We start from the raw sequence: 12,123 nt of genomic DNA, 5'->3' as shown, positions 1-12,123 counted from the left end.
TACCTTTACTCTACAGCAAATGATGTAGATAGAACACAATGGGAGCGATTTTAATAAGAAATCAAATGTTGAAGTTATGTTTAAGACAAAAATGTCCAAAATTCATTAATTCCAGCTTCTTAAATGTAAATATTTGCTGGTTTTCTGCAGTCTTCTGACAAAACAAGCACTTTTTCACTATTTTCTGGCACTTTTGTAGAACAAACAATCACTTTTACTACTTTTTAGGGAAAGAGGTCAAACACTCTGGGAATGAATGTATATCCGCACTACTGTACACCCATGGGAGTTGAAGGCTTGCTAATGCTGAATAGGATATCCTTCTCTGCACGTGGGATGATGTTACATGACAAAGAGTGAAACATGAGAATGTTTTATTGATAATCAAATCAACCAAAATACATTTGTGTAAAAAAAAAAAAAAAAACAACAAAGGTGAATAACATCATATTGCAAACTCTGAGCTAACATTTATTTCAGTCTTTCAAAGCGTAATTTAATTTATAGCCTGGATTTACGTCTTTGTGCCAAAACGCTGGGAGCATAGTGTGATTAAGACTTCTTATCACAACACATATTACAGCTGAGACTTCAGAAGTGAAAAATACATCAGCTCAGTCAGAGACAGGAAAGATTTAAAAGCTGTCTGTATCCTTTTATTTAATACAGATGCTACAGAGTCATCAGAGTTATTTTTTTATTTATTATCTGTCCTTTTTAGAGTCAAACATAATTAATTAATTAATTGTTTGCCTACAATTTGAAATTAATTATATAATTTTATCTTATTTATTTATATATATATTTATTTTTTGTCTATTGCTGTTTCTTTCTAAATAAACTTTTAAGCTGACATGGAGAAAAAGTCCTTAATGTGCTCAGAAAAATAGAAATCTGAGCATCGTCACTGTAGATCAGCATTTAAAATGTCAAGTCCTGTTTTTCTACAATTTCTACAATGTAGGTTTTCGTTTTTTGGTTGTTTTTTTTTACATTTTTTTACTTTTATTTAGAAAAAAATTACATATGCGGTCATACAATCACATAATTATCAAGTAAAACAATTCAAATCATTCTCTCAGATCGGCTTGATCTCAGAGTGGGGAACCATTAAAGATTTTTTAGCAGGTAACAGAGCAGATTGCCTTAAGACCTTCACATGTCTTTGATGTCGTCAATTCCAGGAGCCAATTTTAGAAGCTGTGGAAGATGTGGTCGTCTCCTGTGACAAATCTTCCCCTCCTGTCTCCCAACACCAGCAGGAGACGACTATAATGCATCATCCCTCCTGATTTCACTTAACTTCCCCTTTAATCACAGAATACAAAGTACGTCATGCACGTTTTCAGGCAGTGGTCTGCCAATTAAAGGCCAGAATAAGAAAATCTTATTCCAGCTATGTTTTGAGAAACTTAAAAGGCAGTTTCTGTCCTGACCTCACCCCTTTCGACACAACTACAGTCTGAATCACACTATTGATCTTCATGATTGCTTTTCGATCCGTGCTTTATAGTGCTGAGGTAAATTAAAGCAGCCAAGCACTGAGATTTCTCAATTTTATGATCACATTCCTGCTACAGACCATAAAATGTGCCTGTCATATGATGCACATGCAGGGTTTTGGCAAATAAATAGCCTTTAAAATGGCAGTAAATAAAATATGACCTGTCGAGAGCAACGATTGTCTCGCTCACATTATGTGGCCCGTTTCACCGATTGGGTGCTGGTGGTTCCATGATGATGTTTACGTTGGTTAAGCATCCACAAATGGTTTGTCACTGAAAGCTTGAGAGATAACAGAGTCCAAATACGGCTTCATGGATGAGTGAAGTAAATTAGGAGAGCAGGCAGAAGAGAGACAGACGGAGAACAAACAGGATGGATGGATCCAAGGTGAAAAGGTTAGATGGGGAGACAGGATGATAATGACTCAGGGGAGGGTGGAGGGTGACGGGGTCATCGCTGTCGGCCCATCTGTTGTTGTGAACCTGCAGTTTAGTTGACTGAGTCCAAACTCAGTGGATTTACCGACTTGTTGTTTCCACTCTGAGCTCAGTAAAGCAAATACGATTGACCTCATTCATAGTAAAACACATGATGCAGCAAGATAAAACAGCTCATCGTCTGCATAACAATGACGTTTTGATATTTGCTGTTATCGTATCAAACAGACGTCGGACAGCATCAGGCAGTACAGACGGTACGCATCTTTATAAACTGATAGATATTAAATTAGTCTATCGTATATCTGTCACTGATATATCGGGGACTTCCCTTCTGATCTCAACATAAACCAAATCACTAATAAAAAGAGAAAATAATCAGCAGATAATAAAGATAAATGTTAGTTGCAGCTCTACTGCATTATTATTATTTCTATTTCTTTTGCAGGTAAATTCAAAGATTTTATTTGAACGCGAAATATTTCATTTTCATGTATAGTTTAATAGAGTTTTTAATAAACAAATAAACATATATGTTGTTTACATTCATGGAAACGATACTGAGTCCAATAGTGTGGCTAATTGTTATGTTTTTGGACAACAACGGAGCTCCATGGTCAGAAGTTAGGAGGAGGATAGTTCAGGTTTTGGATGCATATAAAATATGTGTGAGGATATGCCAGGACACTGGTTTTCTTTCTGACTCTGAGTCCAAGAAACCTTTTTCTGTCTCTTTTTTCTCTGTTTTCCAGGGGAAGTGCCAAGGTCATGATTGACTGGTCCAATGTGACAGCGTCCGGCCACTGGGAGCTGGGCCTGAAACCTCAGGAGCTGCAGAAGTCCAAATGTGTCCTGGGCTTCATCCCTGTCATCTACTATAGTATTCTACTCTGTGTGGGAGTACCAGGTACACTGTCAGGATGTCACTGTGGCCATGAAAAAGCAGAATCTCTCATACCGAATGATTTCCACTCTTTTAGACTTTTGTTTAATATGTCAAGGTTTTGAGATTTCCAAGACTTGTGCCACCATCCCTGTACAGTTGAGGTGAACTGAATTTGATGAGAAAAACTCAACAGGAAAAACTCAGGAAAAGTGTTTTGTATGTGAGTAAAACATATTATTTTGTAATTTAGGTGCGCTGGCATTTTAAGGGCAGAATATTAACTGATGCACTGCATGATTTTATTTGTTGCCCTTGCACTGAACCACAGTCAGAATGTAAACTGATCTTTATGTTATATGCATTGATGTCTATTTAGAACAAAAGTGGGGACTGCACAAGAAGAAATCAATACACAAGTGAGTTAGAGGTACATTATGGTGTTCTAATGGACTGGTGAGACAGAGCATCGTTGTGCCTTTTGCACATGACCAAGCACTGATGGCTCTTTTCACAGATTACAATAATCTGATCATCTGGTCAGTTTGATTTAATGAGTATTATCCATCCATCGATTCCAGCCAGCTGTGTTTGTCAATCTGTCTGCATCAAAATGTCACTTTGATGGACAGTGTTCACATCAGCATTGTTCTCATTACTGTGCTTCGTCTTCAAGTCAATGGCGGTGATTTGATATTGATCCACCGGGGATTTACACCGAGTTGTGTTCAAAATAAGCAGACATGTGACCAGAGCATCCAGATGCATCACGTAATTGTTCCCGAAGGAAAATAAATATAAAGGCCAGAGGGCCAGGGGACTTAATTCTGGTAATGTTCTCCAAATAGCTACAGTGAACATATCCTGCTGTTGCTGAGAACAAAAAGATTGCAGATACTGTATAAAGGAGAGACAGTATTAGATGTTCTGCAAGGAGTCTTATAAAATCAATGGCTTGTAATTTATACTGTTATGAAGGCATTTTTCCCCACTGATGCACCACAGCTTTAGAAAGGTAGGAATAAGCTGAGAATATGCTGAACGATTCAAGACTGTTTCTGACCTGATTTTGAGCAGCACAGCTCATTTTAGACTCTCGACTAGACGTCAGATGTGCAGATGAATTTCTAACATGTCAGAATTTTTTATTTTTTTCCTCACTGTGCCTGCATGAGGTGGCAAACATAGGCATCTGAAAGAGTCATCTCACGTACACAACACGTCATGTGGACAGAATATATATATATATATATATATATATATATATATATATATACAGCAAACTGTAACTAGCTTACCTCCAATTCTCTCTGCAAAATGAACAAGCAGCACTGTTCATGTCCTCCCCCCCCCGTGCAGGATGGCACAGATGATCAAGAGAGCATGCTTCTGCATTGTTAGCATTATTTCCTGCAAACAAATTTCTACCCTCAAGCAAACCTTTATTGACAATCGTCAGTCGTCAGAATGGCCTGCAGGGACCAACGGGCTGTTTGATTTTTTATTTCACATCTGCAATATAAGCAGTCAGGTTATGGCCTGACGTCTGGGCCGTACAGTGTGACCACACACATCGTAAACTGAGGCCTTACACTAAACATGATTTACTCATACAGTTGGAATTCATCGTTCTTAACAGCAGATGCTCAGCCGGTTAAGTCATTTTGCCAATCGCACTTTTTATGATTTGCTTTGCCCCACAAAACATGTATTCTGTAGAAATGTATCAATTCCTGGAAATAATCTCATAAAATATTTAGTTTCTTCCACACAGAGCTAAAAACATATGTTAATCCCTGAGCTAAAGCTGCCACTGCTTTTAATTTAGTTAGCTAGTAAAATGCTAAACAGCTGCCCCCTACTGTAGCTGTTACCTGTCACTGAAAACATCGACTTTGATGAACTGATGTAGTTCGTTAATACAAACGGCAGAAGCTGAATCTAATTATTATGGGGAATAAGTAACACCTGCTAAATGAACAAGTCTAGTGTAGCAGAGTAGCGGCTATTTCATCCTCTGCCGATTAACATGATTCACCGTCACCTTTAAATTGTTTATTTCAATGCATTCATTTGTGATAATGCATTGATTTTCTGCATGAAATTAACAAATAAAATGTTCTTTTGGTTTTCTTGGCTTGCTTTTATGCCATACAGTATGTACCACTATTGGTGTCAAACCTTCTCATAGATAGCAGACAGCAGACATGTCATTTTCTAATTTAGTTTTTCTCTCTCTGTTGGTTTCCGTCAGTGAACATCCTCACAGCAGTGGCTTTATCCAGACTGGCGTGCCGCACCAAGAAAACTCTATACTACTACCTGTTGGCGGTGACCGGCTCAGATATTCTCTCCCAGCTCTTCATCATCTTTGTCGGCTTCCTGCTGGAGACGGCAGTTTTTCACCGCGATGTCCCTACACTCCTGCTGCACTCGGTCAGTGCTGCAGAGTTTGCCGCCAACCATGCCTCCATCTGGTCCACTGTACCCCTCACCGTGGACCGCTATGTGGCCCTGTGCCACCCACTTCTCCACCGCCAGATCAGCTACCCAGCTCGGGCCAGGAAGATCATCGCGGCTGTTCTGGCGTTATCGCTTGCATCAGGCGTGCCCTTCTTCTGGTGGTCGGACATGTGGAGGAACAGCCACCAGCCCACATCTCTGGACACTGTCCTCATATGGACACACGTAACTATCATCTACTTTCTTCCCTGCAGCATCTTCTTGGTGCTGAACTCTTTGATAATCCACACGCTGAGGGTGAGGCAGAGGGAGCACCGTTGCCAGGAGGAACACGGGCCGAAGTCTGCTCCTCCTCGGCGACTTGGGAAAACCACAGCTATGCTGCTGGCCATCACCTCTGTGTTCTCGGTGCTGTGGGCCCCCAGGACTGTCGTGGTCATTTACCACCTGTATGTGTCCTCAGTTCACAGAGACTGGCGCGTCCACCTGGCCTACGACCTCTCCAACATGCTGGCCATGCTCAACACGGCCGTCAACTTCTTTCTTTACTGCTTCGTCAGCAAGCCTTTCCGCAGTGCCGTGCGGGACGTCGTGCTGCTCAGGGGGGGCCCACTGTATCCTAGACGTGCACTGCCACAACAGCATGCCCCCACCAACGCCTCCATCTCCTCTCTGTACAGTGGGAACAACAAGCGCTCACAGAGGGACTCCACCCCCTTGTCACCTCACAGGGCCAGAAAGCCCTCGTGACCCCGTGCCCCCTCCCCTTAATCCAAAACACCCATCATCCCACGGTCCCTGAGCTCCTCTGACCCCGGGGACGTGCACTGCATTCCAGCTACGACCGTGGACAGCTGCCAGTCTGCCCCGGAGCTTTCTCAAAGGGCCCAAAATGAACTCAGAAGAAATATGTTTTTTGTGTTGCAACAAGTCACCGGGTGTTGTTTGTCCATGTTAATCAAATAAGATGACAGAATATTTATTTTTGTTCAGAAGAATTTGAGTGAATAAAAGTAGGTTCTTTTGTATTTTTTCTTTTCCATACAAGGTAGTGATGTGGAGAAATGTTTTTTATATTGTTACAGGAAAGAAAAACAGTTTAATTTCTCCGTGATTCACGTGGTAGTCAGATCCATGGTTAGTGCACAGAAGGAAAAGAATCAAGGAAAATCATTTTTTGTATGCTGCCACAGTGATTGTAATCTATTCATCTACGAGTCCCACTTTTATCATGTCAAGTGGCATTTAGTCTGCTGCAATCTATTTTAATTACCCTGCTATGATATCCACCCTGGTGGCTGCAAAGAGGGAGAAACAACAGTTTTAATCTGAGCTCGGTGTTGTGTAAAGATGCTGAATGCCCAAAAGACAATCCGCCCTGCTGAGCACAGCCAATCGAGCAAAGAAATCGTACTCTGTCTCTACAGCGCTCCCAGGCACAAAAACCACAGCTGCTAAGGCAAGTGTTTATTTTTCATGAAATGCAACTCGATGGAGCCTTAAATGAAAGCTTGCTGTTTAAGCGGCAGGAGTGAAGACCCTGCTCTTCAAACAGCAACATGGTCTCAGCTCTGGCTAAACAAACCACAGATTTGCCTGATGGTCTGCACACACACACACACACACACACACACACACAGAAGGTACACACTCTCATGCATGTACGAACACACACAGATGTCAGCAAGTACATTTCCATTTGCTCCAAAAGGAGTTTTTATGTAACATTATGACAATTTGATGAAAAGATGAGATTCATGCATCAGTAATGTGAAAAAGAACAGACGTGCACTTAAAGTTCTGAATGAGCCGTCTGTTGTTGGCATGTTTTTAACCAGTGCCCTCGGGAAAAGTGAGTTATGCTGTGAATGAGATTTTTTCATGCGGCCTTGATTTATTCTGTTGACGTCTAATGATTCTGTAGTCTGATGAAAGCCTCGACATTAACCCCTGATTCAAAGCACAGTTTAAGACAATATATATATATATATATTCTGTTTGTGTCCTGCTATGAAGCCTTCATGGATGGGAATAAGAGATGTTGCTCTGCTTTGATTTGATGCTCTAAAACATGTGAACATATCATTTGATTTTGCAAAAACAAGTTCAGTAAATATGTAGCTGGAGGCAGCAGGCAGTGAAAACTCACCAGAACCTCTAAACTATAATAGTTAATACTAAACACTTTCTATCTTATTTGTTTCATACAAAAACTGAAGCTAAAACACACCAGTGCTGCACTGGTACCAAGTACTGCACTGCAAATTGTTGTGTTTTCACTTATTTGTAGGGATATACAACAATGGATCAAATGACCATTAGCCTAATTTAGCTGATTTTCTGGGTTTATGTCATTGCACGGTTCAGTTTCAGAGCTCTCATTAACTCTGTTTCCAGCCGCAGCAGGCAGCTGTTTTTAGCCAACAAGCTGTGATAAACCCAGTGCAGGCCACACGATCAGCCCCTCAGCCCCGAACAGCAAACAGACACAGCTAGAGATGAGCTGGAGAACACAGTGAAGCATTTAACAGATGAGCAGCAACAAAATGTGTCTCAGGAGGTGGTGGAGTCCAATACTGAGTTAAAAGTGGGCTCTGTGTCTGCTACAAGCACAGACTGTGTGTAAGAAGAAGGCTGTGACATCACTCTTTGGTTTGTGGAGCGCCATTTTGAAGCCTCGAGTTTGGCGTTTTCAAAATTGCCGTTATGGTTTATGACCATTTCTATGTTGCTGTAAAAGCACGTCCTACTTTAGTGTCTGTTTTCCTCTAAATAAGACCGTAATTCACCAAATGAACATTGTGCTGCGTTGAAGACTTGAAACAAGCAACTGAGACCATAAAGTCTTTAGGAGAATGTTTACTGAGGTAATAAATCAAGTGAGAAGTCGGACTTATTTAGGAGCTGGTTGTTGAGTTGTCCTCTGCTGGACACTAGAAAGAATGCAGGTTTAAGATATTCCAGCGTCGGCTTCACTTTTCAGAGGTGATGTCCACTTCTTGTGTACAGTCCATGGCTACAGGATACATGTCAGCTCTGACGGTGTTACGGTTTGTCCATGAACATGTTTTGTAGTTAAAAACAGCTAATGGACATTCAACAACAAAAACAACATAGATGCAGATTTCATATTTGCACTGAAAGACTGAAAGACTCTAAGTCAGTCAGTGAAACCTTTCTGTATCATCACAATCATTTTTGGACGCTTCACTTCACAATGCAGCCTCAAGTACATTAAATGTATACATCCCCCTCCCAGAGTTTAGATTGGTCTTCTGTTTACTCCTCTGACCACCCATTTAGGTTGAAAGTTCTCAATGCAAGCCACCTGCCTGCTCTGGTCCCTCTACAGTCCTCACTGTGTTTACTGTAACAGTCAGAGACACAGTGTCGGCTCCCCCGTGTCCCCCTGTCAGGCCGCTCGTCCCACACTGGGTTCTGAGAGATGTGGATACAAGCCGTGTCTTTGAAGATGTCTCCTGCTGCCTGACAATAACAGAGGGGGGGGTGAGAGAGCGTGTAGTGGCGGCGACCTTACACTAGTTAAGACAGCTGGGGCTGCAGAGATGACTGAATAAACAGTTAAGACCGTAATGCGATGCTAAGATGTCCGAGCAGGTTTTGATTAAAGTTTAATGGAGCTTTCACATGTCTGCAGAGCGGTTAGGGAGGGGAGGGGAGGGGAGGGGAGGGGTAGAGCCAACAGGGATGTGAGGACACATGTCCCCAGTCTGCCTGCCACCTGTCCTTTGTGCCTGTTCAAACACCCGCTTATGTCCCCGACTTCTATTCGGCCCTGCTGCTGCTCTGCAGGTGTCACAAGTGTATCCTATCAGATGCAACTGTTTAAACACACATTCTTTATGGAGAATTGAAGGCAGCACTCAGAGCTGTAGGAGGATTATGAGATACAGACCTGTAAAAGCTATTCCTTCTTTTTCAGTACGACTTTTGGGGCTCTATTATTGGCTTGAACCTCTGAGCCCTTTGACTATGCGATAAAGAAAAGTTAATAACAGTGACTGTATGCAGAGCCCCTGTGACTGGGCCCTGCAGGCCTGTTCAGTCATCAACCCACTCTTAAAACATCCTGGAAATTGTCCTTTCCATCAAAGCAAAAGCATCTTTGGCTTAAATATTTATTATATTTCATGTGAATAATCTTAATTGTCTGAATTCTCCAAAAAATATGAGAGATTTGTTGTTTTGTGCTCATAAACAAACCATTTTGTTTTCCAAATAGGAGGACCTGTCGGCTTTTGGGGATTTTCCACAGAGATTTCTGATCAGGAGGTTTTATTTGTGTTGCTCAAAGAGTGGAAAATTACATTTGAAAAACTCTACACGGGATGTTACACGGGATAAATCCACAATGGACAGACTTAGAACCACATCCTAAGTCTGATGAATATTCTGAGCATTATTTCTTTGAAAAGCTGTTAGAGCAGAATTATTTCTGAATGCTGTATTTTCCAAGATGTTGGTTCATCTTGGCGACCTTGTGAGCCTTGAAAGGCGCCCTAAAAATAAAATGTATTATCATTATTATTATCTTTGAACACATCTGTGCTCTGCTCACAGGAGAATATCACACAATAACATGATTTCCACCAAAATAAAGGAAACAAAATGTTCCATTTGATGGATTAGACCTCACATGGGTTATAATTTTACTGAATGTTTTTATTCTGAAATGAGGTAAGTGGAAAAGCCCGACCGGCCACTGGAAGGAACAGACTGAATGCACATTTGTCATTTGTCATTATTTGTGGTTTAAAAACAAAAAAAAAGTTGAAAGTAGTTTCTTTACCAACTTGTTTGACTTTAACATGGAACAACGTGGCATGAATGCTTTGCTCTTATTTTGGATGTACAGTCAGATTGCATTTGGTTTCTCTGCTGGATGTGAAGATGTTTTGTCAGAGGCCTGTTCTCCTGCATGTTGGCCTGTTGTTCTTAAAGCTGCTTGATGATTATCATCCTGTCTGTACGCACTGGGAAGAGTTTTATAAGGAGAGGAAATAAATGTTTAACAGAGGATTGGTGCAGTCTGTTTTAAAATGTGCACATACTGTGCAGGAGGTGAGTCTGTTAAAGGGCTGCCTGGCTCAGAGAGTGATGAATGAAGGGTGTGAAGGGCTTCTCTCGTGGCTCTCTGGGGTTCAAGGAGAAGTGAATTGGACAATAAAGACCTCCACAGATGACTTCATGTGGGATGAGCTCAGGAATGAGACGTGGTGGAGGTGGAGGTCAGACTCGGGCACAGAAGTTATGGCGGACAGTGTGAGGACGGAGCTGTTCTATATCTGGAAACAGACAATTAATCGAGAGCCACAAGAGGCCGGAAGGATGAAACCGAAGAGAGGAACTCAGCCACAGTAGAGACCTGGACTTCATTATGAAGACTGGAGGAAAGAAAGGCTGACTTCCTCTCAGTGGGAGCCATATGGAGGAGCCGAACAATGAAAGTCCAAACGAGAGATCAGCCGGGGGGGTGAGCTGAGGGAGATGAAGCAGGAAGAATCAGAGTGAGAGAGAGTGAGATGGAGGGGCCACATTCTCTGGGTGGACTCGTCCTTTAATCGTTCACCACTGACCATAACTTTATGATACTGCACTGCCCGGTGACGTCTCCTGCAGAGAGGAGCTACAGATGTTCTGTATGCGGCCACACGGAGGGGCTGCTGGATCTGAACCTGAAGGCACTTGTTCCTCTGGTCACCATGGACTAAATCATAGTGGGGATAATAGAAGAAGCTGTAATGATGGAACAAGTTATAACACTGTGAATATGCCTAATAGAAAATAAAAAGATAGAGTGCTGCAGGGTAACAGAAGAATTACACCTCTAATTTATGTGCTCTAGTTCGTTCGTACAGTGATAATAATCTGAAATAACAATTAATAAACATTTTTCACAATGGATTTATTGTAATTTAGATTCTTTTAGAATCTAGAAGAGCCTGTTTTCAGTCTGTTTCCCTCCAGCTGTCCCTTTAAGCTGAGGAGTTTATCTAAAACAGTTTATTTAGCTCAAAGGGAGAAATAAAGGAACTCTTCATCCTTCGGTTCATCACAAACAGTCACGATCACCACATGTGGAGACACGTGGCTCTCAGTGGACAGGAAGAGGAAGAGGAAGAGGAAGAGGAAGAGGAGGAGGTGAACAACATGAGGATACTCAAACAAAGTATTTCTACTAGAAGTAGAGTAATAAAACAGAGGACTGAACCTGGACTGAACACTTCCACCACCAGATGTCTCCACACACCATCTAACAGTGAGGGACGCTGAGATCAAGTGTGTTTATCAGACAGCAGGTAGAGACATTAAAAAGTAATCCTCCACATCCTCCAGGTGATCAGGTGGGAAGAAGTGTTGTTTAGAGGAAGTTTGATGAGAAAACGGTATAATCATGCGTTAACGTAAGTGTGTGTGTGTGTGTGTGTGTGTGTGTGTGAGGAGGAGAGAGAGAGAGCGAGAGAGAAAGAGAGAGAGAGAGAGAGAGGGAGGGAGAGAGAGAGAGAGAGAGAGAGGGCACTACAGTACTCACACCGTTGGAAAGCGCCCTTAAAGGATTGCTAAACTTTTATTTTCCCACTTAATTAGAAGAGAGCTGAGCTGAGATCAGTTTTCCATCGGATCCGGACGCGGAGCAGAAACTTTTTCGGGACTCCTGTCTGATAAACTCGAGGATTTTGGGTCCAGTGGAGCAGGTGAGGAGAGCGGAGAGCGGAGAGGACATCCAGGTACCTGAACGCACCATGTTCATCCCAGTGTTTCAGATTCTGTAGATTTTTCTGATAAACATTTCTATTCTTTATTTTCTAAGTG

The 12,123-nt window shown here is 41.9% G+C and overlaps 1 protein-coding gene across 1 annotated transcript; it reads left to right on the top strand.

The window, feature by feature from the left end:
* Positions 1-2,693: 2,693 nt before the first annotated feature.
* Positions 2,694-6,253, top strand: gpr142 (G protein-coupled receptor 142). Its single transcript, XM_070851374.1, has 2 exons — positions 2,694-2,850; positions 5,081-6,253. The coding sequence occupies exons 1-2, from the start codon at positions 2,712-2,714 to the stop codon at positions 6,037-6,039; spliced, it is 1,098 nt and encodes a 365-aa protein (XP_070707475.1). The 5' UTR covers positions 2,694-2,711; the 3' UTR covers positions 6,040-6,253.
* The last annotated feature ends 5,870 nt before the right edge of the window (positions 6,254-12,123 follow it).

The sequence above is a fragment of the Pempheris klunzingeri genome, chromosome 20 (genome assembly GCF_042242105.1).
Source record: "Pempheris klunzingeri isolate RE-2024b chromosome 20, fPemKlu1.hap1, whole genome shotgun sequence".
In the NCBI taxonomy this organism is placed as follows: domain Eukaryota; kingdom Metazoa; phylum Chordata; class Actinopteri; order Acropomatiformes; family Pempheridae; genus Pempheris; species Pempheris klunzingeri.
This window is presented reverse-complemented; position numbering and strand designations above follow the sequence as displayed.

What these genes read in the sequence shown, in the direction of transcription:
- gpr142 (XM_070851374.1), top strand. Translation starts at nt 2,712, where the DNA reads ATGATTGACTGGTCCAATGTGACAGCGTCCGGCCACTGGGAGCTGGGC. An exon ending in ACTCTGTGTGGGAGTACCAG is followed by an intron (nt 2,851 to 5,080) that starts GTACACTGTCAG and finishes GGTTTCCGTCAG; the next exon opens with TGAACATCCTCACAGCAGTG.